This window comes from Leucoraja erinacea, chromosome 31 (assembly GCF_028641065.1).
Source record: "Leucoraja erinacea ecotype New England chromosome 31, Leri_hhj_1, whole genome shotgun sequence".
Lineage (NCBI taxonomy): Eukaryota > Metazoa > Chordata > Chondrichthyes > Rajiformes > Rajidae > Leucoraja > Leucoraja erinaceus.
The window spans coordinates 19,093,039-19,119,955 of record NC_073407.1 but is presented as its reverse complement, the minus strand read 5'-3'; the positions used below and the strand labels follow the sequence as shown (position 1 = coordinate 19,119,955).

The window sequence follows — 26,917 nt, the reverse complement described above, 5'->3', positions numbered from 1 at the left end:
CATTGATGAAGAAGCTACCTGAGGGACTCCTGCAGTGATGTCCTTGGCATGAAATGATTGGTACCAGTTTCCCTTGCGCATAGTACAACTGCGGTTTGTTGTGGGCCTGGACCAGACTTTAGGGAAATGGATGGATGCAACCAAGAATTCAAAATTTTAAAGTTAAGGATTGCTGTGTCAGAATAGGACCTAGTGCAAATCTACACAGGAAAAAGTATTTAATGGAGTTCAAGTGAATGGTGGCATGGAGAATAAATAAATATATGAAAGTTGGGCGATACGGATAAGTCAGAGCTTTGCCTAATTATATACATTTTTTAAATCTGACATTGTGTCCTAGCATAGGTGTTAATTAAGGTCTCAAATAGATGTGATCCTTGAAACACTGATTATTATACTTGTGGCCTTATTTATAGATTTGAACCTCTCCTAGGTGGGCTGCAACCAAGGCTAATAAGATCCAACAATCTCTGATAATCTCCAACACCAGGAAGGACAAGGGCAAAAGGCACATTGGAACGACAACATCCAGATGTTGCTCCCACTCCTCAACCCACCAGGCCCTGATGCTCCCACCCCTCTCAATGACACCTCCTGGAAATACAACAAGCTTTGTTTACACACATCTCTGGATTCAAATATTGGAAGTCAATAGACAATAGATAATAGACAATAGACAATAGGTGCAGGAGTAGGCCATTTGGCCCTTCGAGCCAGCACCGCCATTCAATGTGATCATCCCCAATCAGTACCCCGTTCCTGCCTTCTCCCCATATCCCCTAACTCCGCTATTTTTAAGGGCCCTATCTAGCTCTCTCTTGAAAGCATCCAGGGAACCTGCCTCCACCGCCCTCTGAGGCAGAGAATTCCACATGGAGAAATCTCCATCTAACAGCTACTTTTAATGCCTGGTTTGGGACTGTGTAAGAAGGAGTCACCTTGTTGGCTATGAATGTTGGAGTTGTCAGTGCCATTCATGTCCTGAATGAATAGCCTAGATTGATTTAAGGAGACGTCAATACTCGAGAGAGAGAGAGAGAGAGAGAGAGAGAGAGGAGGACATAGAAAGAGATGCTGTTTGGGCAAAATGTAAATGGTTGAGGAGGGCGGCTTACTTGGGGCTGAAACACCACCTTGGATTAGTTGGCTTACGAAGCCTCTATCTTTGCTACATTCATAAAATTGTGGTTTAGTGCACACCACTCAGAATTGGAGGGCAGGTGGACTCTTCCTATCCAACAGGGTCCAACCTAACTGAGATCACGTTATGTAGGCTGGAGTTGCAGGTTGGATCTCCCAGTCTGTATCTGTCAGTCACACACTCCCTCGACTCAGCCCCTGTAGGAGGTCTTTTAATAAAATGTTTAGCCCTGAAATCTTCCTCCTGCCACTTACCGAGAAACTTTACAAGCAGGGAGTGTGGGTACCTCTCCATGTGCTGCATGTAGGACCGCAGGTTTGACAGAAGAAATTGTATCTCTCTCTTTTCCTGTGTTTTCAAGAAAATCCTCTTGTCATTCCTGTGTCAAATAAAAATGGATTAAGTGGTTCCCCCCACCTTAGCCTTTCAATCATCATCACTTTCATACCAAGGGAGGCCAAGGGAATAAAGGGGGTCAGGAGCGGAGACGGGGGAGAAGGGAGAAGCTCATGGCATGCCAAGAGGGAGATTATTGAAAGGGAAGAGAGTTGGTGAATGCGGGGGATGGAATGGGTTGGGGTGGGGGGGTGGGAGACAGGGAGTTAGGAATGGAGATGGAATAGAGATGAGAGGGTGGCAAGGACAGGGAGGATGAAAGTGAAGAATAGATGGAGAGGGGGTTGCGGGTAAGGGCGGTATAGATGCTCGCCACTCCTGGGCCAACAGTATACCCGTCTACCCCAGGAGTAATCAGTGTCTTTTGCTGCTGATGGAGCCATCGCTGCAGAGTTGCTTCAACACTTAGTGACTGGTTCCCTGCCGATGATGATCTCACTCACGTTAAGAAGAAGTTAGCTTTGCTCTTGGAGTTGCTGATGAATTGTAGGTATAATCCCTCGGAACTGAGAGACTGCTGGTAGTCATTCTCACTCATTCCCAGCATTCTTCGGAACTGTGCAAATACAGGTCCCGCAAATGTCTTCATCTCAAAGCCCTGGCACAGACAACAGAAGGAGAATGTACTGCCTGATAATACTCATCACAGACAAACATTTCACATATCTTGTCGAATGCAAATGCAGGCTGATGGCTGGCCTGCTGCACAAATAAATATCTCGAATAAAACGCCATTACACGGCAAGATGTCTTGGCTAATTTAATAACCCACTGAAACCAGCAAACTAGACATTGGTATTATTTTCATAAACTGCAGTGAGCTCTCCAGCCAAAGGCAGTAAAATGGAAAGCAGTTATGTTTCAGGAGTGATGGGGAAGAGCAGTGAGAATTGAATTTTTTATATGAAAGTCATTTCTAGCTTTTAAAAAAAAAACTTTTAGAGATACAGTGTGGAAACAGGCCCTTCGGCCCATCGAGTCCGCACTGACCAGTGACCAACCCATATGCTAGCACTATCGTACACACTAGGGACAATCTACGGAGTTTGTATGTTTTTCCTGTGACCGTGTGGCTTCTGCCACTTTACCTTCAAACCCGTACATGTATGGAGTGTGGGAGCAAATCGGAGCATCTGGAGAAAACCCACACGGTCACAGGAAAAACATACAAACTCTGAAAATATAGCCCTGAACCCGGGTCTGGCACCGTCAGGCTCCATCGCCACACCACTGTGCCGCACTAAATTATATTCTCCCCAATAACTCTGAATGAACAGAGTACAGTATTACATTTGCCTGCTGTTAATGGAAACAAAGGAAAGTGCAGGAACCTACCTCGTGCACCTGAGTCAGCACAGCACTGAAGTCTGGTTCATTCAATAAGCCCTGGAGAAGGAGAAAGTCACATTGCAATCAATCAATGCAAATATTAAATGAAAAGACAAAACATGGACTCATTCAATGACTTTCACAACCTCAAGATGTCTGAAAGCTTCTAGCAACCAATGAAGGCTATTTTGCAGCAGTGTGGTTGTTGTAATGTTTGATACACAGCAGCCAATTTCCGATTGGCATAAACCCACAGACAAGAGAAACTGTGTTGGTAATGTTTGCTGTGGGATTAAGAGCCAAGAGTACTCCTCTGCGTTTATTCAGGAGACAGGCCAGGGGATATTTTATATTCACTGAGAGGCCAGACGTGTCATCTGACAGTACAGGGTGGCTCAATAATGGCACCGTCAGAGTCAGGGACAAGAGTGGTTCCTACCCACACAACCATTGGCTCTTCAAACCAAAGATCTTATAGCGGAGCAGATCTTTGCTTCAAACAACACACCGTGTCGTTGATTGAAGAGGTTCTAGTTTGCTGCAATGTCTGGATCTCGTGATTACATGGAGCATGCAGAGGTTTTGGAGAGGGTGCAGAATGGGGTTTACCAGAATGCTGCCTCAATTAGCTCCAACGAGAGGTTGGATTGTTTTCTCCAGAACGTTTGAGGCTACGGGGAGACCTGCTAGAAGTATATAAAATGATGAGAGGCATAAATAGGTCAACATCAGAACATTTAACCTAGGGTAGAAATGTTATAGACTATGAGGCATGGCTTTAAGGTGAGTAGGGGAAAAGTTTAAAGGTGATGTTAGTGCAAGTTGTTTTACACGGTGGGTGGTGTGTGCCTGGAATGCACTGCTGGGGTGGTGGTTGTGGTGGAGGCATTTACAATGGTGACATTTATGAGGCTTTGAACTATGGATATGCAGGGAATTGATGGATATGGGTCATTTGCAGGTAGAGAGATTGGTTGATCTTGGTATAATGTTGAGCACATGCATTGTGGGCCAAAAGGCCTTTCCCTGTGCTGTATTTTTCAATGTTATAAAGCTAATCCCAGGATGTTTTCTGGAGTGCCCAGAGACATCCCTTTACACTTCTTTGGAACGTGGAGGAAACTTTGTACACCCAGAGGAAACCCCGACAGCTCATTTGCCAGCCCCTTTAAACAAGGTACTGAATTATTTAAATGTCCCCATTATTTTCACAGCTTTGTAAAACAGTTGAAGGCAAATTTTAAACCACAGCCATTTATTTAATTTCCTTTGGAGACTCCCGATTGAATGTGCTCCCTCTACGCTCTTAGGCAATGAGTTGAATCTACAACTCGCTGCATTAAACAGCCATCCTCATGTCACTCCGGCTCTTTTGCCCATCACCTTTATCTGTATCCGTTCCTTCTCCCCCACTCTTCTGCCTCTCTCCATTTGATCAAAATCCTTCATGATCGTGACCTCCCATCAAATCTCTATATCCATACAGTGAAATTAAGGTTTTTATACAATTTTCAGTCGGTAATTTTTGTTCCAGATACGAGCATCAAGGGAGTATAAAAGCAAAGCAAGTAAATGGAATTGAGACACAAATCATCTCTGATCGAATTCAATGTAGGAAAAGTCTTGAGAGACTGAATAATTTGCTCCTATTTTTTTCAACTTGTTGTCTAGTAAATATTTATTCATCAATATTAGCCTGGTGATGTCAGTTAGCACTGTAGAATGTAATCTGGTTTAGAACACCATTGTATTTCTCCAGAGATTAAAAGCCTGTGGTTTTATTGTGTTGATATCAATTTTCTATCCACAGGAGAACTAGCAGCTATAATAACAGGGCAGCTTTAACCCGTGGGACGTTATCGGCTCTTTGGTATTTGTTAGTCAACAAGGAGTTGGGTGAAACTTCACAGCGTGAGGTATTCAAATTAAGAAATGTCTGGTTACATTAGGGGGCAACTGGGTCTTGTGTCTTAGGTGGGACACTTGGGGGTTGGCGAGTGTGGGAAACTCTTTGTTTATCCATGGTGCTTTTGGAATAGCCATACGCCTTCCAGTTCCTCTGATTCTAGATCTCCTTCTTGGAAGCTCCAGGGGCCACACTTTCTTGTTCTATATTTCCACTACTCTTTCCATGAAAGATGCTCTCAGATTTCACTTCTGAGTGGTTTATCTACAAATGTTATGATTGTGCCCCCATTTTTAATTCTCAGGGACAAAGAGATTCTCCATATTTACCTTAATCCTTTCATCAGCTTCAACAGAGAAAGAGAGAAATGTTAATCAGAACAAATGATATGGACAAAATCCTGGGAAATAATACAGAACAGGGAAGCACAGGTGTACCGTGGAAGTGGAAGGTGATATTGTTGCTGGTGGTGTGATTGGAAACTAATGAGACTGTGGTGAGTTCACTAATACCACAAACTGTAAATGGCGGTCTTATACAAGACACAGTGAAAACCTAGATGGGGCGTTGAATTCCAGCAAGATGCCAGGAGGGGACAGACTAAATCTCCAGATAAAGGATGTTATTCCTGAAATTGCACATGGCCTTGGAGCCTGGTCTTGTGGCTCCAAGTCTTTAACTGAGCAACAGTATTTCACCAGTGTTTAAGAGGGAACTGCAGATGCTGGAGAATCGAAGATTACACAAAAAAGCTGGAGAAACTCAGCAGGTGCAGCAGCATCTATGGAGCGAAGGAAATAGGCAACGTTTCGGGCCGAAACGGCCCGAAACGTTGCCTATTTCCTTCGCTCCATAGATGCTGCTGCACCCGCTGAGTTTCTCCAGCTTTTTTGTGTAACCAACAGTATTTCACCATCTTTGTTATCTTCCTCCGCTCCCACCACAGCGTGGAGGCGCTGCAGTTCTAAAGTATCTGACGGAAGCGTAGGGTTACAGTGAGGGAAGGGGGGAAAGCAAGAGGTGTAAGCTTTCTCTGTGGTGGTGGAGGAACTCCGCGGGTCAGGGAATGGACAAGCGATGTTTCTGGTCAGGACCCTTCTTCAGACAGAGGGCGAAAGCTGGAAAAGAGAGATGGAAGCGGGACAAAGCCTAGCAAGTGATGGATGGATACAGGTGAGGGGAGGGGGGGGGGGGTTGATTAGCAGATTGGTGGAGTAGGCGACAAAGGCAGAGGGGAAAAGGAGGAGGAGAGGAGGGGTAAAAGATAAAGCCGGAGGGAGGGATACAGATGGGAGGAGATGGGGCGAGCGAGGGGGGGGGGGGGAGGAGGAGTGAAAAGGAAAAATGTGGGGCTTATTGACTGGAAAGAAGCAGGGTGACAGGGAGGGTGGGAGTCATGGGTGCACACAGTGAGGGCACAGGGAAGAGGCGGTGGTAGGAGGGCATTACTTGAAATTGGAGAATTCAACGTTCAATCTGTTGGGATGTAAGCTGCCTACACAAAATATGGTGCTTTCTCTGTAGCTTGTTCAGGCCAGTAGCCAAGCCCCAGTGTTCACTTCCAATGGTCTTGCTGTCAAGGTCAGTGAACGCACCTTCAGTACAACACTGCGCACCAAATGCATCACCCACTCACCGTGAATCTTGATCAATCACAACTCCCAAACAACACTCATCTTATCTTCAAACCTTCACTTCATCACCACAAGATGTGGCAACCTCTTGTCCACATCTCATAACCTGGAGAGATCTTGTTACCAGGAGCAAGCCTTTTGTTGGTAATCAGTCATGGTGGCTCAAACACACACGGTTTCATTCAGGATGAAAGTATCATGCTGCCAGAATGATACTGGCACTGACATGGCTGATGGTATGCTCTAAGAAATGTAAGTTTTAACATTACAAAAAGAATGCTAAAGTTTAAAAAATAAAATGTATTTATTAAGTTAGGCCGTCAGGCTTTTAACAGATTATGTGAGGGAAAGAACTGCAGATGCTGATTTACACTGAAGGTAGACACAAAATGCTGGAGTAACTCAGCGGGACAGGCAGAATCTCTGGAGAGAGGTGACGTTTCGGGTCTCGACCCAAAACATCACGCAATCCTTCTCTCCAGAGACGCTGCCTGTCCCACGGAGTTACTCCAACATTTTGTGTCTATCTTCTTAAACAGATGAAGCAGTTTATAGGACGATGATCAGTTAGAGACTCCTACGGCACCTATTTGCTTGCAATAAAAAAGCTCAGTTACGCACTGCTTGGGGTTTCATCCGTGATGAACAGGTCAAGGTGCATGCAGCCAATCCTGGCAAACCTGTTTGGTCTTTGGAATTAAGAAAATGTAGTCCGGATAGGGAGATATGTTAGCAACTCCTGCAACAAGTATCTCCAGCTGAAGCCTGGAAAGAACCCATGCATAAAAAACAGGTTGGGGGGTCAATTAAGTGTTATTAATGCCTGATTAATGAGGTGGCAAATGAACCTGCTTGACCTTTCCTGGGCAACAAATTTCAGATTCAGCTGCTTTCATTGTACCATGTTTTGCACTCTCTGCTAATTCTACCCTTTCAGGCCACCTTCCAAAGGGAAATTTCTGCAAACTCACCAAGTTTTCTTAATAAAATAGAGATGGAAGTCATTTAAAAAAATCAGCATTCCATGAAATATTAACGACTTTACAGAATGGAAAAAAAACATCATGGGCACAGCCAGTAACATCAGTAATTGAACAAAAAGTAGTTATTAGTGCCTTTAAATGATTTGTAGAGTGGTGGGGAAGAGGGGGTGATTAGGACGTTCCTTTATGATGCTGAATACACTGAGGGAAATTTACAGAGGTGGTGGAATGACATATTATGGTTCAAAATGGTGAGAGCATAATATGGCGTTGAGGTGGAATATCAGTCATAAACTTGATGTTTGAGAGCAGGCACCGATTTCTGATGTTATGTTCCCCATCTAACCTTCAATGACTCAGAGAGTGATGTCAATAGACAATGCTGGTCTTACCAATCGGGGAGTGTCGATGGAGACTTGGACTGCAGCTGTCAATCCCTCCTTCAGCATACAAGTAAAGCTGTAAAATTCATGGTCTTGGTCGATCTCAAACAGACCCAACAATTTCCATTTCTGCCTCGCTCGCCACAGAAACTTCCTCTTTGTGTACGTCCTTCGATTCATGTTGGCATCCTGGGCGCCCGCCTACAAAAACAAATGATCAGAATTAGTACCACAAAACCCTCTTGGTTATTCATTTAATTGGAACCCATAGAGACCCTGATAAATTGACTGCAGAGTTGTTGGAGTGGGAATAGCAAGAAGCATTGGTATCAAGTCAGGTACAAGATATATTACCACAGAACATAGGATTGTAGAACAGTACAGCACAAGAGGCCCTTCGGTCCACAATTTCTGCACCAAATATGATGTCAAATTCAAGTTCAAGTGAGTTTATTGTCATGTGTCCCTGATAGGACAATGACATTCTTGCTTTGCTTCAGCACACAGAACATAGTAGGCATTGACTACAGAACAGATCAGTGTGTCCATATACCATAATATAAATATATACACACATGAATAAATAAACTGATAAAGTACAAATAACAGATGATGGGTTATTAATAATCAGAGTTTTGTCCGAGCCAGGTTTAATAGCCTGATGGCTGTGGGGAAGTAGCTATTCCTGAACCTGGTTGTTGCAGCCTTCAGGCTCCTGTACCTTCTACCTGAAGGTAGCAGGGAGATGAGTGTGTGGCCAAGATGGTGTGGGTCTTTGATGATACTGCCAGCCTTTTTGAGGCAGCGACTGCGGTAAATCCCCACGATGGAAGGAAGGTCAGAGCCGATGATGGACTGGGCAGTGTTTACTACTTTTTGTTAAATTAAACTAACTTGTACTTGATACTTGTCCCTCCATTCCCTCCATATCCATGTGTCTATCTAAAGCCTCTTAAACACCACTTCCGTATCTGCCTCCACCACCACTATGGCAGCACGTTCCACACACCCCCAATCACGGTGTGAAAAAACCTGCACGCACATCTCCTTTAAACTTTCCCCCCCACTCACCTTAAAGATATGCCCTATATTCTTTGACATTACCACCCTGGGAAAAAACTTCTGACTGTCTAAAATTCTGCTGCTAATTCTGTTCTGTCAAGGATTGCAAGCTCTGCCTGACTGCAAATCCATTCTTTGGCTTCTACAGATGCAGCAAGAGAGAAAACAACCAGGTAAAGGACATCTATTTTAGTTATTTGCGCTTGCAGTGATGATTTTAGTTACATAAAAGTATTCTGTGTCCTTTATGTGATTTTGTTTCTCTTTATTTTAAGAAGGAACTTTTTTGCTTGTTTCTTTGAATGTAGAGACTTTTAAATCGGCACATAGATATGCAGGGAATGGACATATATGGATCACGCGCAGGCTGATATTAGTTTACTTGGCCTCATGTTCAGCACATAAATTGTTGGGCAAAGAGTCAGTTCCAGTGCTGTACTTTTCTATGGTCTATAAATGCTTCTAAGAGTCCAAAAGCTGGTCATTGGTGTCAAATCGAAAGCTGTGACTTTGGTAATGTAAAACCTTAATAGAATTGGATCTGTGGAACTTATCATTAGTACTGTATCAGTGGAGCTGCTGAGGACTGTCTATTCTAATTAATGCATCTCTGGGAACTCTATCTCGTGTCAAATCACCCCACTACCACACTCCATCTCACGGTCTTTTGACGTAGCCAGCTGATGTGCTCATCCGCATGGCATCCAGCTTCCCGAGGCCAAATGAGCTGTGAAAATATTCTTTGTTGTGTGATTGAATGTGTCTATCAGTCCAACAGCCTTTCCCCTCCCTCTTCCCCCTGCCGCATACACCAATCCATGGCCCACTGCCATTAATGTATTTACATATCTTCAAACAAAATAAATATAGAATGTTTCCCAATGCTACTGCGCTCTCTCTCTCTCTCTCTCTCCTAAATGTTGTCCTCAGTAATGACTTGGAAATAAATGTTTAAAGCTTCGAGAGCATAACCTAGAGGATTGCTAACCCCAAGTTTGTTACTGTAGGATGAGCCGTAGCAAATCTGAGGATCATGATTATACTGAAATGGAAGCTTTGGGTCTTGGTTTTTTGAAACCAATTACAAAGACAGTATTAATCTGGATCTTTCAGCATAAGAAAACTCATAATTAAGGAGCAATATGAGAAAAAGGGCAGTTTATGAATCAAGAATTTGCAGCATGGTGGCGCAGCGGTAGAGTTGTTGCATTACAACGCTTGCAGCGCCGGAGACCCGGGTTCGATCCCGACTACGGGTGCTGTCTGTACAGAGTTTGTACGTTCTCCCCGTGATCTGCGTGGGTTTTCTCCGAGAATGGAAGGGTCAACTTAAACTTGCAGCTGCCGAACAATTATTTGCATCTACAGTGTTTTTAATGTAATAAAATATCACCAAGCCCTTCACAGGGGGCACCATTCTAAGCCAGAGAATGTGATGTCAGGACGTGTGATCAAAAGACTGGTCAGAGGGTGACATTAAGGAGCATTCAGAGAAGGTCAAGTGCTGAGGTATAAGACAGGAATCCCAGTCCCTGGCCTGGCTGGCAGAACGCCATGGAGTGGAGGATGGGTGAAGCTAAAAATGAATCTCTCCGAGGCTGGGGCTTGAGCAGACAAAGAAAGAGATGGTTGGGGAACGGGAGAAATTAAACACAAGGATGAGAATTTAGAGTTGAATCTTCTGTGGACTAACACACCACCCCAGCCTAGGTTGGATGTTATTACAAGAAATAAAAGCAGGCTTAAACCACTGGGCCCTTCACGTTTGCATCAATTAGATCATGACTGATCATGACTTTAATATCGGGAGCCTCGATATGTATATATAGTATAATACGAATATAATACGATCGAGCCTCGATCGCCTCGACACAGCAATTTGACTGCTTGGCCGCGGGAGAAGAAGCAAGGAAGAGATAAGCCTTTTTTTACCTTCCATCACAGTGAGGTGCGTGGAGGAGAGTCACTGTGATGGATGTTTATGTTTAATTGTGTGTTTTGTTGTTTTCTTACTGTTATGACTGCATTGCAACAAAATTTCGTTCAAACTTGTTTTTGAATGACAAATAAAGAAATTCAATTCAATTCACCTCAACATTACTTTCAGCATTAACCCCATATCCAGTTCATTCGCTTAATATCTAAAAGTCTAAATTATCTTTACAGATGAACATAGAACAGTACAGCACAGGAGCAGGCTCTACAGCCCACAATGTCCACGTTGAACATGATGCCTGTGTACTTAATGCCTACTCTGGGAGAAGTGGCTAAACACTGTTCTGAAACAATCGAACATCAGTTTAAAAAGGCAAAAAAGGATTCTCATCAAGTGGAGGGAAACAAAAGTCCCTTGAATGCTGGCTCAGACAAGAAAAGCATGTTGTAAGTGGTTTAAATGTCTATGGAACAAGTGCTTCTTGGATCAAACATTAATTTGAGCAAACAAAATTAACATTAGGAAATGAAAGAAGATGCTCAAATGTTCTGGTTTCCAGGTATCTACCTCCATGGATGCTGCCTGACCTGCTGAGTTCCTCCAGCACTTTGTGTTTTACATAAAGGAAGCATAGTACAATGGAAGAAGTATTCACAATGTAAATGAGAAAGGAGGCTATTCAGAACTTTCCTCTAAAGTAGAACCGCTGATTGTTGAATCATGAAAATGAATAGCTGAGACTTGACAAATGAGCCTGATGCGAGGTGCAGTGTAATACTGATGAACCAGACTGAACATGCAACGAGATGACCAGCAGACACTCGGTCTGAACTTTAAAACGGTTCAGGTAATCCTGGAAACCTGGAGCTTCTGACAGTAGAGTGAAACACCATAGGCAGATGAAAATTATACAACCTGTAGTTGTGGGCTTGAGGTTAATCATTATATTTTGGGACGGTTCTGGCTGAAAGAAATAGCTCAGTTGAAGGAACTTTCATCGTGTTAAGATGGGCGAGGTTGGAATTCCATGAGTTGCTAGGGAGACAAGATGTGTTCTTCAAGGATGAGCTTGTACATTGAAGGGCATTCAAATCAACATTCACGTTGATCACAACACTCCACCATGGTTCCTTGAACCAAGGTCTGTGCCTTTTGCAATAAAACCACAATTGGAAACGGAAATTGACAGGATTCTTATTGAAAATATATTTGAACCCGTTTAATACTATGAATTGGAAGCTCTCTATATTGGTTCTCCTTGGTTCCATGAAATTGACAACTATATTAAATACATTAGTTTAAAGATACAACATAGGAACAGGCTCTTCAGCCCACCCAGTCCATGCTGACCAACGATCGCCTGTACAGTAATTCTATGTTATCTCAGTTTCACATCCTACACACTAGCGGCAATTTACAGAAGCCAATTATCCTACAAACCTGCATGTTTTGAATGTGGGAAGAAACCGGAACACCCGGAGAAAACCCACACGGTCATAGGGAGAACACACAAACTCCATACGGACAGAGCCCATAGTCAGGATCGAGCCCGGGTGTCTGTTGCTGTACGGCAGCAACTATAGATCACCCTCACAAAAGCAACATTGTCTTAATCATAGCTGCCATGCCTTCCTTACTGCTAAACACATTATATATATGTACTTTGGGCATCTATTCTACACTTCACATTTCAGCTGCATTTATCCCAACTTCCCTTTGAATAACCAATAAAATGAAACATTACCAATGGTTACACGCCACTCTGTTGCTCTCTTCACCTTCGGTCGAACAAATTTCAGATCTCAATACTCTTCCACACGTATTCTGTTTGGGCCACAACAATTGTACCTTTCCCCTTCTGCCCAGAATTCTCCACCTTCATTGCGTTTTCCCTGACCCTCCCACTGGGCAGGGAACACAACCTTTGTTACACACCGTTGTCATTGTAGAGAACAGCCTGCTTTCTCATTAATCACCGAGTTTTATTATGCTCCGAGCTCTTGACTAATGTGTTCAGCCTTTGCAATTAGTTCTAAAAACCAAGACCCAACACTTACATTTCAGTCTTATCACGAACATCAGATTTGCTAATGGCTCAGTAGTGTCCCTAACTGCACCATCCCCAATACCATTACATTCCTCCACTCCTCAATGGTCCTTTACTATGTTTTGATCAATTAGTTCATCCACCTGCAGTCTTTGCTCTCAGCCACACAAGCTGCAATCATCTTATCTTTGTTGGACAAACACCTCCTGTAACACCATCTTCTGGACAGCCCTGAACGATGTTGCCCCCACCTAAACCAGAGTCAGTAATATTCCTGGAGTAAACATTCAAAGATATTCAAAAGTACTAACTTCAAAAAATAATAGGTGAGGACATGGCGAAAATATACACAATTAAATAGATTTAAATTAACAAGTAAATAACAAAAGGAAATTAAGTTGGATTTACTCTTGTCCCATTAAAATGAATGAGCCCAAAGGCATGGATCATTTAACTTGTCAGCTGGTTGGAAGATTTCCCAGCTGAAAGTGCTGAGAAATCAATGGATCTTTGCCTTCCCCCTGACCCACTAGACTTCCTCATACCGCTCCAATTTCTCTCCAATCAGCTTTCATTTGCAGCAAATGCATTTCCCATCAATTCCTGTCTTATTGGTTCTCCTTTGTATTGATTCCCTATACTTCAATTCCACTTGCATCACATTCACACACACTGATGTAGTTGCTGCTATACTCTGATTCCACTCACACTAAGGCCGTTTGTTCCAATTCCATTTGCACTGATCCCACTCTGTTTTCACTCATCACTTTTCCTTTACTCCACTAACACTCACCCACACTGCTCTCCTCTGATACCAATCTCACTCACATTGATTTTCCTTTATTTTGACTCTATTTCACTCCAACCAATTCCAGTCACTCTGATTCCACTCCTAACGATTTCTCCTGAACTCCCAGTAAATTCCAAACCATTCGCACAATTTGCCCTCACACCAGCTTCACTCTGGTGTGAGGGCAAATTCCAAACTCCGCCAATTCCAATCAAGTCTAAGTCCATTCTACTTCTCTTCCATTTAACACCTGGATGGCACAGTGACATAGCCAGAGTCCTGGGTTCAATCCTGACCTTGGGTACCGGTTGACTACAACTTGCACCCTCTCCCTGTGTGGGTTCCCCCTGGGGGCTCCAGTTTCCACACACATCCCAAAGCCATGCTGGTTGCTAGGCACCAAATGTTGGTGGGTGGTAACTGAGTGTTGGGCTGAGTTAATGGGGATGTGGTGAGGGTGTGTTACAAGGAAGTGTTACAAGGAAAAGTAATGTAGAATGGGGCTAGTATGTGAGTGGCAAAGACTAGATGGGCTGAAACAACTTCTCTATGCTGTGTAGAAATATGAAAATAAGATCCACTTACATGGTGTAACTTACACTGATTCCATTCAGCCACCTGCAGTGTGAATTGGATGATTCTCATACACATTTAGATGACTAAGCTTAGCGTGGAAATAACAAAACTGGTTGCTATTCATTGAGCCATGATTGAGGCTGGGATGTAATGTAGCTAAGCAGCATGGCCGTGACACATTTTATAAACTAAGAGTGTAATGGGTCATATTGAAGCCTACAGAATACTCTGCTGTGCAGATTGTTGTAATGTTGATGACATCACTTTGGTTTTTGTCCTCTTTCTCTGAGGAAAGGCCTGAAAAACAAACCCTCTTGTGTTTCAAGCAGCCCTGAAACCAATCAGTGCCTGATCATTCCTGGCCTTCTGATATCGGGACCACAGCTGATCTTGTGAATTCGACAAGGTTTACAGGAGAAAACCTTAACAAGATACAACACTCAACAAAAGTTGATGCAAGACTGGTCATTTTTACAAACTGGAGTACAACGAGTGAGAATTAGTAACAGTGATATGGAGGGCTGTAGGAATGGGTGAGGGAGACAGATTGAGGTGAGGCAGTTTAAAGATGAGATCATAAGATCATAAATGACAGGAGCAGAATTAGGCCATTCGGCCCATCAAGTCTACTCTGCCATTCAATCATGACTGATCTATCTCTCCCTCCTAACCCCATTCTACTGCCTTCTCCCCATAACCTCTGACACCCATAACCATACATGAATAAGAACATGAATTTTTAAATTGCATTGTCTGCAGATCAAAGTTTTGAGGCCAACAGGAAATGTTGGAAACTCTGTAGATCTGGGAGCAAGACAGACACTGCCTGACCCACAGAGTGTTTCCAACATTTGGTTTTCATTTTAGATTTCCAGCATCTGCTGTGTTTTAGTTTTCAAAACGTTGAAGTTCTTCAATTTGGTTTTAGTTTTTTTGTGCATCACTTGTCTTAACATTAGCATCACAAATTAGTCACGCCCAGGAATGAAGGTCATTACAGAGAAGGGGTAAACACTGCTGATCCATTACAGGTACTGACATCCCACCATCAAAGGAATCTATTGGAGGTGCTGCCTCAAAAAGGCAGCCATTATCAAAGACTCGCGTTCATGATTTTTTTTCCCTTTATTACATATTATCTGTGTGTAATGTGTTTTATGCTGCTGCAAGTAAGATTGTTTATTTCATTGTTACATTGTCAGTAATTTTGACAATTAAACAGTCTTGAACTTTTAAGCTAAATTATTTTACATTTTTAGATGTATCCAGATAAAAAAAGTAAAAAACAAAATGTGGAGATGGTGAGCAAATGCCTGGTTATCTTTCAGATTTTTTGGACAACAAGCAAAGATTTACCAATGAACTGGCCTCAACTACCTTCTGTGGCAGAGAGTTCCAGAGATTCACCACTCTCTGTGTGAACAATGTTTTTCTCATCTCGGTCCTAAACGATTTCCCCTTTATCCTTAAACTGTGACCCCTTGTCCTGGACTTCCCCAACATTGGGAACAATCTTCCTGTATCTAGCCTGTCCAACCCCTTAAGAATTTTGTAAGAATTTATACATGGATATAAATCATACTATACACGAGTACAATCAAACAATACACAGGTTCAACAGGTAGTACAAAAAGAAAATCACCAGAGTGCAGAATATATCTGTAATAGGGAAACAGTATCAAAGATGCACTATTAATACATGAGATAGAGGATTACTCTAATAGGAGGAATGAAGTAGATTGTTTCATACTTTACAGTTTTGAAGAATGGGAATTGATTTCATTGAAATACTGTAAATAATTACTTTACATGGTTTAAGTGGAGTTGATGTTTCCCCAAATTGGGATGTCTAGAACCCCAGGACATTGTATGAAAACAACAGGTTAGCCATACGACCAAGAAGAGTCGTTTCTGTACTCAGAGAGTGAAACTTTGGAATTCTCTGCCCAAGGGAGCTAAGGAGGATCAGTTGGTGAGCATCGATAGTTTAGTTTTAGGGGATCAATACACTTGAGGTTGGTAGAGGAACACATCCACAGAGGTAAGAGTTCAGCCATGATCTATTGGCAGGGGGGGCAAAGTGGAGGGATGGGCTGAATGGTCTACTCCTGCTTCTTATGTTGCCAGGATGTATCACTGGAGAGTTATCTTTACACTGAACCATATAAGGAGGTATTAGTACAGATGACCAAGGAGGCAGATTCAAGGAGTGTGTTAAAGGAAGGAAGTAGAGGGACAGAGATGTTTACGGAGGGAATTCTAGAGTTTATGGGCCAGATAACAGATGACAAGATCACCAGTGAATGAATGATAAAACGTGTGGGTGCGTGAGGGAGGGAACAAAAGATATCGCAGGTTTGGAGAGATCACAGAGATCAAGGGAACAAAGCAATGGGCAGATTTTCAAACAAAATTGAGATGACAATGTTCCAAAAGCCGATGGAGTCAGCTAGCACAGGAGTGTTCAGGGAGCTGGACAGCAGAGTTTTGGGTGATATCCGGTTTACATGGGGTGAACGGTGGAGGCCAGCTTGTAAAGTTTTGATGGAATCGTGGAATCTAAACCTGGAGCATCAGGATCGAGGAGGAGAATAATCTATAGGAACAGTTATTCCCAGTTATTCAGTCACTCAGTTATCCCCAGCTCATTCAACCCATGCAATTAAACCAAGGCTGACCAGTTCCCTAACATGGTCTCAAATACGTAACAGCCTTCAATTAAAAAAAAACAGTGGAAGACATTGTTTTACAAAAATAATGAAGGCCCAGCAAAATATGGTGATGAAAGGTGAAGGAAACAAACCAAGTAACAATCTGTACTGTTACTATCCAGATAACCAATTCTACAGTGTAACAGAACCAGGGGAAGGAGTGTTGCAATCTACCAGATTACACTTCCATATCACAAAGAATGACACAAAGTTCTCAGCAAGGATCACTGGTCCGTGCCAATACATACGCTCCACACTAACCTCATCTCCCTGAGTTTATCACACGCTATCAGCACATCCTTTTTCTCGCCCCTCATTTACTTAAAATCTAATTTGACGCGAGCCATCTCTTTACTCATTAGGATAGAATGGTTGTCAAGAAAATGCCAAAATTAAGAAGTATTTTCACACAAGTATCTTAGTCCTTTGTTCATTAAAGTTGATGGCTGATCCAGCCTGGGAGTTTTTTCTAAAATGTCACACTAAATCAAGTCTGGTCAAATCACATTTACAAAGGTGATAAATTCAGGGGTAATGGGGAATCAGGAATGAAAGGATAAGTTATCAGATAGGTTTCATGACCAATGGGAACAAATCATTTGTTTTAAAACATTAGGTCAATGTATTGGTCCAATTGGAGTTTCCTACACGGAACCCCAGCGTCACTGAAAATGCAGATTTGAAACAGTCACAGAAACACAGCACTAAACTTTACACTCATTCTTGACACAGCTAAAGCTGCCTCTTATTGTCCATTCAGACGTGGAGAATGGTGTTACGTGGCTCAGTACAAGAAGCCCAATTGTTTCACACGCAGAACCGATCTGCAAGCTCCCACATGTCGGACATGACTGCACTAACTTCCAAACCCAGCGGAAACCGTCAGAAAAAAAGGGGAATAGCACCTTTGACAAGGGCTGCACTTTCCTAATCTCTCAAATATCCCTAATATTCTACGCTTGACACAACCAAGGCTGCCTCTTATTGTCCATTCAGACTTGGAGAATGGTGTTACATGGGCTCAGTACGTTTTTCTCAGTACAACAGTGTTTCTATGACTGTTTCAAATCTGCATTTTCAGTGAAGCTGTTGGAAACTCCATTGTGGGTGATTCTCTCCTGAGGTGCCAATGCACAAATATTGATCCAAAATGTCAGCGCTGCGTTGTTTCCCTCCTTCAAACCACTTTAAAGCAATTTGAAACTAGTTAAAATAGGCTCAAGTGTCATGTCAAGAGTGGACCAACATCGGAACAGTTACTTCCTTATTTGCAGTAGCTTATCAGGCCCGTAAACGCAATACACATAGATAAAAAATATAATAACCCAACATTTTCATTAAATTAATCAATGTAATACTAGGTAGCCATAATAGTGCAAAAACCAAAGACCAATAGTGGAATCAAAGACGCAATCTATAGAAGATCATAGCTGGCATATAATCGCTGCCCTCTGATTTCTTTGTGAGATTGGTGTCAAATTTTGATTTTACTCTTAAATAAATGTCATATAAATGCAGATAGTCACCACCACCAAGCTAACATGATGGCATCTGCAAGTAACTGTAAGGGATGGGAACCTCACTGTTACTACATAGGGGTTTCATGATTAAACCATGGAATCACCTGAATAGACATTTGAGTGAGTTGAAGATTATAATCTTCCTTTACCAACTGTCCTGCGTTAGCCCCACTTTATCAATTACTAAAAAAAAGCTGCAGCAGGAACATTCATTCTCTGCGGATTTTGCCAGAATTCCCTGGTCTCTTTAGTAAGCTTCCCTATAAAGGTTTTCGCAATAAAACATGAAGCAGAATGAAGCATGAAGCGATGGAGCTGTGGTTGACCAATGATCCATGGTAGTAACCATGAACAGTGACTCATGAGTTCACATATACAAGGTACACATGTGCATGTAAATCAGAGGTACACAAAAAAGCTGGAGAAACTCAGCGGGTGCAGCAGCATCTATGGAGCGAAGGAAATAGGCAACGTTTCGGGCCGTAACCCTTCGGGTTTCGGCCCGAAACGTTGCCTATTTCCTTCGCTCCATAGATGCTGCTGCACCCGCTGAGTTTCTCCAGCTTTTTTGTGTACCTTCGATTCTCCAGCATCTGCAGTTCCTTCTTAAACACTGCATGTAAATCAGTACATTTGTAAATGTATTGATTATTTAGATACTTTGTATGGTTTCAGTCACTCCATTCGGAGAAGGATGTTAATACCACCAAGAATGAAGATGGCATGAATGGGAAACAATGACGGAAAATATGAAACAAAGTGAAGATTTACTTTTCATTTTACGATGAAAACTCTACTGATTTATCTGCTAAAGGGAACCATGTTCTAGAATCCATAATCCGGGAGATCAGTAGAATTACTTTTGGATTGTTTTAGCAAAAGTCTCTCCTAACACGTGACTGCAGCAATAGCACATCAAATACAAGTTGTTCTGCGGCAGGACATAGATGTGTTTGGAAAGAGACCAAGACTGGTTATAGTTGTGATTCCATGGATTTATATCAACCATGATCTAGTTGAATGGTAGCACAGAATGGATGGTCTATCTGGGTTGTCTCCTTTCAGTTTTGTAATTTTTGTTAAGTTGCCAATTTGTGGCCGTACATCCGTGGTTGGTTGCACTTATCATGAGCAGAATCCTTCTAAACATAGAATTTGCGAGACGTTAGTGTTCATTAGGAACCAATTAAGTTAAAGATAAAAGGTTATAAGTATGTATTATATTTTCTGGTCTGTTTAGCTAACAGAGAATTGAGCAGTAATTGAATGTGGTGCCAGAATGCAATGTGGTCATAGATACAGCAGCCATAGATGGGCTTAATAAGAGGTCTGGAAAGGAGCCTGTGGGTTCTGGAGAGCAATAGAAACTAACATGATGTCCAAACGGAAGACTAAATGAATGATCTCACAGATAAGATAAGAGCCCAGGAGCATCACTCTACCTATAATTGCACTATTCAAATAACAAAGGCAATCAAGATGTGTCTGATGTAAAGTTTCATCTGCACCTAAAACTAGATATATAAGGACAGATACTGAGAGAATGAGAGGGTGGAGCCATTTGAATGGACTTTGATGTCTAGTAGCCAGTTAACGCCCTAATCTGCTCTTGAAGACAACTGAGAAGAATCAAGCTGCAACCTGCTATACAAACCAACCCGTGAGGACAGTAAACTGTGAGAGTTGTTACAGCAGTGGGTCTAACACAATTAATTGTTACTATGTGATGGTCTCTTCTCATTAAATCAATAATCCAATTATTACTCCTCAACCATTTGGGTATAGGAATAGGAATCAACCAACAGAAATGGGAATCAAACAGAACATGACTTTGTGAGAATGGACAAAACTTGGACCACTACACTAGAAATAAGGAAGGATGAATCTGGAATAAGTGAATGGGAAAAGAACACGGTTAGATTTCACCTGGAAATTATGTTAAATTGTTTGTTGGACGACAAACTTTTGGTGACGGAGTGTAATGGGGTTATAATTGCATACTGAATGAAAATGTTCAGAAGTGTAAATTATAATAAAACAGAAACAGCCAATAGGTTGGCCAAAGGGAAAACAGCAATTAAGCAAAAGGACCAAAGATTGCAAAATCAAGGAAATACGTTACGAAGATTTGATAAGGGGTGGCAGGATTGTATTGGCATCCTCACTGTCCAATTGCTCGGAAAGGAAGTACACAAGAAGCAAGCAACTTGCAAAAAAAAAATCAAGAACAGATTCTGGAACAAAATACCAAGTTATAAACAGAAAATATCCAACTGTGTACAATTAGAGGATGCAAAGGGATGTTGATGTGTGGGGTGTGGTGGATGGGGATGAGTGGGGTGTGGTGGATGTGGATGAGTGGGGTGTGGTGGATGGGGATGAGTGGGGTGTGGTGGATGTGGATGAGTGGGGTGTAGTGTGGGAGAGGGAGGTGGTGGAGAGGAAAACCTGTAGCACATTACTCCCCAGATAGATCCTGGATGGTAGTCCGTCAAATTCCAACAGCTTCAGGCATGAATCACCAATAGCACGCAGATATGGCCACCATCTCTGAGAATGGAATGGGGAACCCTGGCTACTTTTGGAACATTATGAATATAAACCTCAGTCCCGCCACCTCACCTCCTCCAGATAGGGCAGAAGAAATGATTGATGAATCTGTACTGCTCCTAGAGCCAACTGATCGTAGGCTGGCCAGTGCAATGGCAATGGTCAACTGCCCTTTTCCATTATTAATGCAGAAGAAATTCCCATCACCAGAAAGAAAACCTCCACCATCACTTTTGCCTCCTGCCACCAAACCAAATGCATACAATGTATAACTTAGCAATGGTCATTAAATTCAACTAGTTTACGACAGAGTTTAAATTCCACATGGACCAGCTTTCACCTGACCTTATCGAATACAAGTAGCAGAACTTCTATTCCTTTCTCTCTCTCATATGTTTACCTTAAACACATCTTTGTTATTCACCTCAATTATTCCATAAGACGCGGAGTTCCATATTCTAATAACTCTCAAGGAAAATAAGTTTCTTCTGAGTTTTCTCTTATATTTTTTGGTGGCTGGTTTTATCTTCTCCACCATACCTTCTATATATCTACTCTTTACAAAACCTCTCATGCCTTTAAATACTTCCATCAGCCTATGTTGTTATAAACCCCAAGATCTTTCCTATTATGTGTAATCTCTCTGGTATCACCCTTGTGATAATTATTTTTTTTAAACATTGTCTTTATATCCTTATGGAAATGTGTACATGGAAACTGGGTGCTATCTCTGGGGGAATCAGCCAGGTCTTGTTTGTCAACCTTAGAGCAACACATTCAGGTGCTGGGAAGCAGTCATCCATACGTGGATATTTTTGAGATCTCTATTCCAAGTTGCTGCCTTCTCCTGAAGAGCTGAGTGCACCAGGCATCTTCTCCCCACATTCAATAATGACTGAGTGAGGAATAGAATTTAGAACTGAGCAGTCAGTGTAAGATCTCCAAAGAATGCAAGTCCTCAGTAGTATTGAAAATAAATCTACAATCAATATATCTACAATAAAAGTGACTTGACTTGAACCACATTTGAAATTTAATTTGCTCAAATAAAAATATTACGCAGCCAAAAAGTATATCTATTCAGAAAGTTGCCAAATCAGCATTGAATAAACCGGGTACTTTCATGATCACACAACACGGTGCCTGGGTCTGCCATCCAGTGCTGGTTTTTATGCCTAGTGGAGGGAACCACGTAAAGGGAAGCAATCCAGAGAAAGTCCTCTCTGGTGTAACCATATAACCATATAACAATTACAGCACGGAAACAGGCCATCTCGACCCTTCTAGTCCGTGCCGAACACATAATCTCCCCTAGTCCCATATACCTGCACTCAGACCATAACCCTCCATTCCCTTCCCATCCATATAACTATTCAATTTATTTTTAAATGATAAAAACGAACCTGCCTCCACCACCTTCACTGGAAGCTCATTCCACACAGCCACCACTCTCTGAATAAAGAAGTTCCCCCTCATGTTACCCCTAAACTTCAGTCCCTTAATTCTCATGTCATGTCCCCTTGTTTGAATCTTCCCTACTCTCAGTGGGAAAAGCTTTTCCACGTCAACTCTGTAACTCTGGTGTCAGAGAATTGTTGTGAGGAAAGGGTTTTGGAAAATTCAGATTCTTCATTTCATTGAAAGGAAGTAAATGAGAAAGAGCTTTCTGAAGGAACATATTAACAGGAGTGATACAAGGCTTATTCCATTCAATCATTGCTGGTTGATTTAAGATCCAATTTTTCTTCTTCTATCGGGTAAAATCGCGGCCTAAAAATTCATTTTAGTTTTGAAATGATGAGAATGTTAACTATTAAATGGAATGACAGAGGTTAATTCCGTAAAATTTCAGAATAAGTGACAATTTTACAGCACAGATACAAACTTGCCATTGCCGAGGTCATTGCTGGTATCAGGAAGCATTTCAATATATAATCTAGCAACAACTAGATAGGTCTCCTCTATACGCAAACGGAGCCAAAATCCAGTAATGCCTTCCTAAAAGCAATGTTATCATAGCCAGATGGGATGATAGACAGATAGGCCAATGGAACCTCTATTTGTGCATTACTTAGGCTCAGTAATTAATAGTAAGTGAAACTGATCATAAATACACTGCTTGTGATTGATTGTAGATGAGGGAAAATGCAACAAGAAAGGCACAACATGGGAACAGAGAAAGGTCTTCCAGCCCATTGAGCTGCTTCTTTCTTCTTACAGAACCTGGATAATTCAGAAGGAAGTGTTCAAGAAGGAACTGCAGATGCTGGAAAATCGAAGGTACACAAAAATGCTGGAGAAACTCAGCGGGTGCAGCAGCATCTATGGAGCGAAGGACCTATTTCCTTCGCTCCATAGGTGCTGCTGCACCCGCTGAGTTAATTCAGAAGGAAGTTCACTTGGAGGCTGGCAAGGATTTGAAACTTGCCCCACAAAAAGCTGTAGGAGAGAAACCATTAGCACTTAGACATTTAACTAAAAGCTTGATAACCACACGAAGGAGAAATAAATAAATGGGACTTGCTGTTAAATTAGAAATGAATTGGGAGAGAGCAAACTGATCCAAAACACTGGGTGTAGTCAATTGGACTAAATGGTGAATTTCTGATATTATGTAATTATACACCTATCCGTTAAACTTTATATAACATCAAAAGTAACAGCCTATGCCGTAATAATGATTTTTAATTGATAGAACTAATCGCAATTCCCAATTTCATTTTTCTTCCTTCTCCCTTTTTAAAAATGATTATTCACAGAATGTGGATACCGCTGGAAACCTCAGCGTTTATTATCCATCCCTAGCTGCCCCAAACACAGGATGCAATCAGGCATCAACCAAAAGACAAAGTGCTGGAGGAACTCAGCAGGTCAGCCAGCATCCATGGAGGGAATATTCAGACGATGCTCCTGGTCAGGACCCTTCTTCAGACATCAACCAGGTTGGCGGGTCTTGAAACATTGGCCAATCTGAGTAAGGTTGGCACATTTCAACTCCTGAGCGAACTAGATGGGTTTTAAGACAGTCTGGTATTTTCAAGGTTTTGGTTACTGAAACTAACTTTGATTCTTGATTTATTTAATTACTTGAATTTAAAATCCTCAGTATCATGATTAGATTAACCTCATTCCCCTGGATTATTAGTCCAGGATTCTACTGCTCGCCCCGTAACCTAACCTCTGTGCTTCCACACAGCTGTCAATGTGCCCAGTTAGGAGTTACTTTTGAAACATTGCCCAAATGTATTGTTCACCGCGTTATTTTGTAGTTCTAACTTGAAGTTCTGGAAGCTTTCAAAATGAGATTATTTTACACACAAATCAAACAACATCTGCAGTGAAGTAAACGCATTGCTCTGCAAAGCAGGATTGGAATATTTGTGCAAAAATCTGTGAATTGATTTCCTTGCATCTTCAAGTAACAGACTCCTGCCACACTTAAATGTTATAAATGAAAAGTGTAAGTTTGGCTACCAAACCAAATGTATTCTTATTATGTTTATTCAATAGTAAATAATTAAAAATTCTATAATATTTTCAAGATATTCAGAGATTTGACAGTTTTCAATTAATTTTGCTTACCTCTTCGGCCATAGTGCAAGATGTTGACGGGAGTCGGTCTTGATCTGATCTGATTAACACGGTTATTTCTCTAAGCTCCCAAGGGCTGGGCTGAGTTGATAATGACTCTCCTTTCTGGCATCTTCCTTGCTAGTTAATCTCTCTTGAGCCTGGAGCTCGTCAGACCGTAAGGTCTTCAGTGCAGTTTCTCCGAGTACAAGATAACTGTTCATTCCAGGCTATGCCTGTACCACTCAAACTTGCAGACACAAAAATCCATCACTATTAGCTGCTGGATCAAGAGCTCGTGGGCTGAACCTTTATTTAAATTCTAGCAGGGGTGGCCAGATTTCAGGCTGCTGAACGTTTGCTCATTTGCAGCCTCCGAAACTAGATCTTTAAAAAATATTTATCCCTTTTATTGATTTTTTAAAAACCCCTGTTTTTCTGACCATGTACATTAAAAAAAATTAAAAGATAAGATTTTGCGTCATGCATGAATGGAATGGTGCAGGGCAGGGTTTTCAGACTGTGCCAGAATAAAAAGCTCCAGTCAGCAGCGTGAATATTGACAGCATTGCAGCTGATTCCTGCGTTCTCACTACACCTTATAATCATGCACTCGCTCGGCAATAAACAATGGTGTTGCCTGGTAACTTCATGCACCCATTTCTTTCAGTGCTGCAGGTGTCTTCCAACAAAACATCGAGCAGAAAAATACCCCTACATCACAACAACGAGTGTCAACGTGACAGATGTGCTTGTTACAGCCAAGCCTGGAAATCCTTACTCCAGTTCCGCATTTCCATCTCCAGCTGTGACTGGGAGGCAGAGGCCAGTGTCCAATGCAAAGAACATTTACATCCCACTTCACACAACATCAGAATTCCCTCAATAGTGTCCTTATGAATTCTCTGGAACTCTCTGCCACAGAAGGTAGTTGAGGCCAGTTCATTGGCTATAATTAAGAGGGAGTTAGATGTGGCCCTTGTGGCTAAAGGGATCAGGGGGTATGGAGAGAAGGCAGGGATGGGATACCGAGTTGGATGATCAGCCATGATCATATTGAATGGCGGTACAGGCTCGAAGGGCCGAATGGCCTACTCCTGCACCTATTTTCTGCGTTTCTATGTTACTTATATAATCATACCACATCAAAGCACACAGTCGGTAATTAAAGGACAAACCTTCACACTCTTCCTTTATAAACCTTACAAATTTTTTCCGCTCCTGATATATATCCAGTTCTTTTGAACGTTACCATAGAATTTGATTCCTCAGCCCTTGAGATGATTCATTTCACATCACAACAACTTTGTACATTAAAACATTCACATCTCCATTTTGTCCTATCGCTAACTATTTTCACTCCGTGTCCACTGGATATTGATACTCTTCCCCATAGAAACATTTTTGTTTTCCACACGCTGACAAAAGTCTTCAGGATTCTGAATACTTCTAATAAGTGGCCCCTTGACCTTCACTGTTTGATTCTAGTTGCCTGGGAGTTGGACCTTGAGGCTGACAACACTCACAACAGTAGAGCAACCATTCAAGTTGCTTTAAAGAAACTTGGCACTGTACTCTTTCCACATAACTGAAGTTCGCTTCCGAGGATTGTGATTATGATATATGATGTCCCATCCAGGATCCTCCATTCTCTCTACCCCCTCTTCCATCCCAAATCTACTCATCTCCCTGGCACTCAACCACCCCCTAGTCTCAGCCCTCCCACCATATCCCAACTATCCTCACCTCCCAACTCTTATGATTACAGAATCCAAACATGTGAATAAGGTAGTCCTTAAATTAAACAGGATCTGAAGAAAACATATTCTTCTTGGTAGCCTGACGGCAAAAACAGTACCATCTCCTCCTTCACACTCCTTGCACACCACACTAATTCAGCTAGCATGGACTGTTCCACAAGTGTGTAGACCCATTGTTTTTATCTCAGATTTCCAGATGTCACTGCATTTTGATTTTTTGAAATCTACGCCCTGTTTAAATTCAGGAAAGTGACAGCCATTTTACACACAAAATCTGACAATGGCAGAAGGCAAATTTTGAATTTAGATAACTATTACCTTACAGTCTGATGAAGGGTCCCAACACAAAACGTTACCTATTCATGTTCTCTAGAGATGCTGCCCGAATGATGAGTTACTCCACCAATGTATATCATTTTTGGTAACCCAGCATATTCAGCAAGTGTCTCCACTTTACAGTTGTTTGTGGGACTGAGCTGCAGGTATATTAGCTGCCTGCCTAACAACAGCGACCCTTAAAGTAATATATTGGATATAAAATGTTGTCCTAAGTAATTTGTTCGAAATCTTTTCAAAGCCTCACTACTCTTGCTATTTCTCCAAATTGGAACCAATTCATCATT

General features: G+C 41.9%; 1 protein-coding gene across 1 annotated transcript in view; it reads right to left on the bottom strand.

Annotated features, from left to right (window-relative positions):
- pip5kl1 (phosphatidylinositol-4-phosphate 5-kinase-like 1) overlaps nucleotides 1-25,018 on the bottom strand; it is a 37,050-nt gene extending 12,032 nt beyond the window's left edge. The window contains exons 1-5 of the mRNA XM_055660178.1: nucleotides 24,547-25,018; nucleotides 7,782-7,973; nucleotides 2,873-2,923; nucleotides 1,981-2,135; nucleotides 1,396-1,520 (exon numbers count right to left, since the gene is read on the bottom strand). Coding sequence (XP_055516153.1) covers nucleotides 1,396-1,520; nucleotides 1,981-2,135; nucleotides 2,873-2,923; nucleotides 7,782-7,973; nucleotides 24,547-24,558 — 535 coding nt within the window. The 5' untranslated portion in view covers nucleotides 24,559-25,018. The remainder of the gene's footprint in view (nucleotides 1-1,395; nucleotides 1,521-1,980; nucleotides 2,136-2,872; nucleotides 2,924-7,781; nucleotides 7,974-24,546) is intronic.
- Between the last annotated feature and the right edge of the window lie 1,899 nt (nucleotides 25,019-26,917).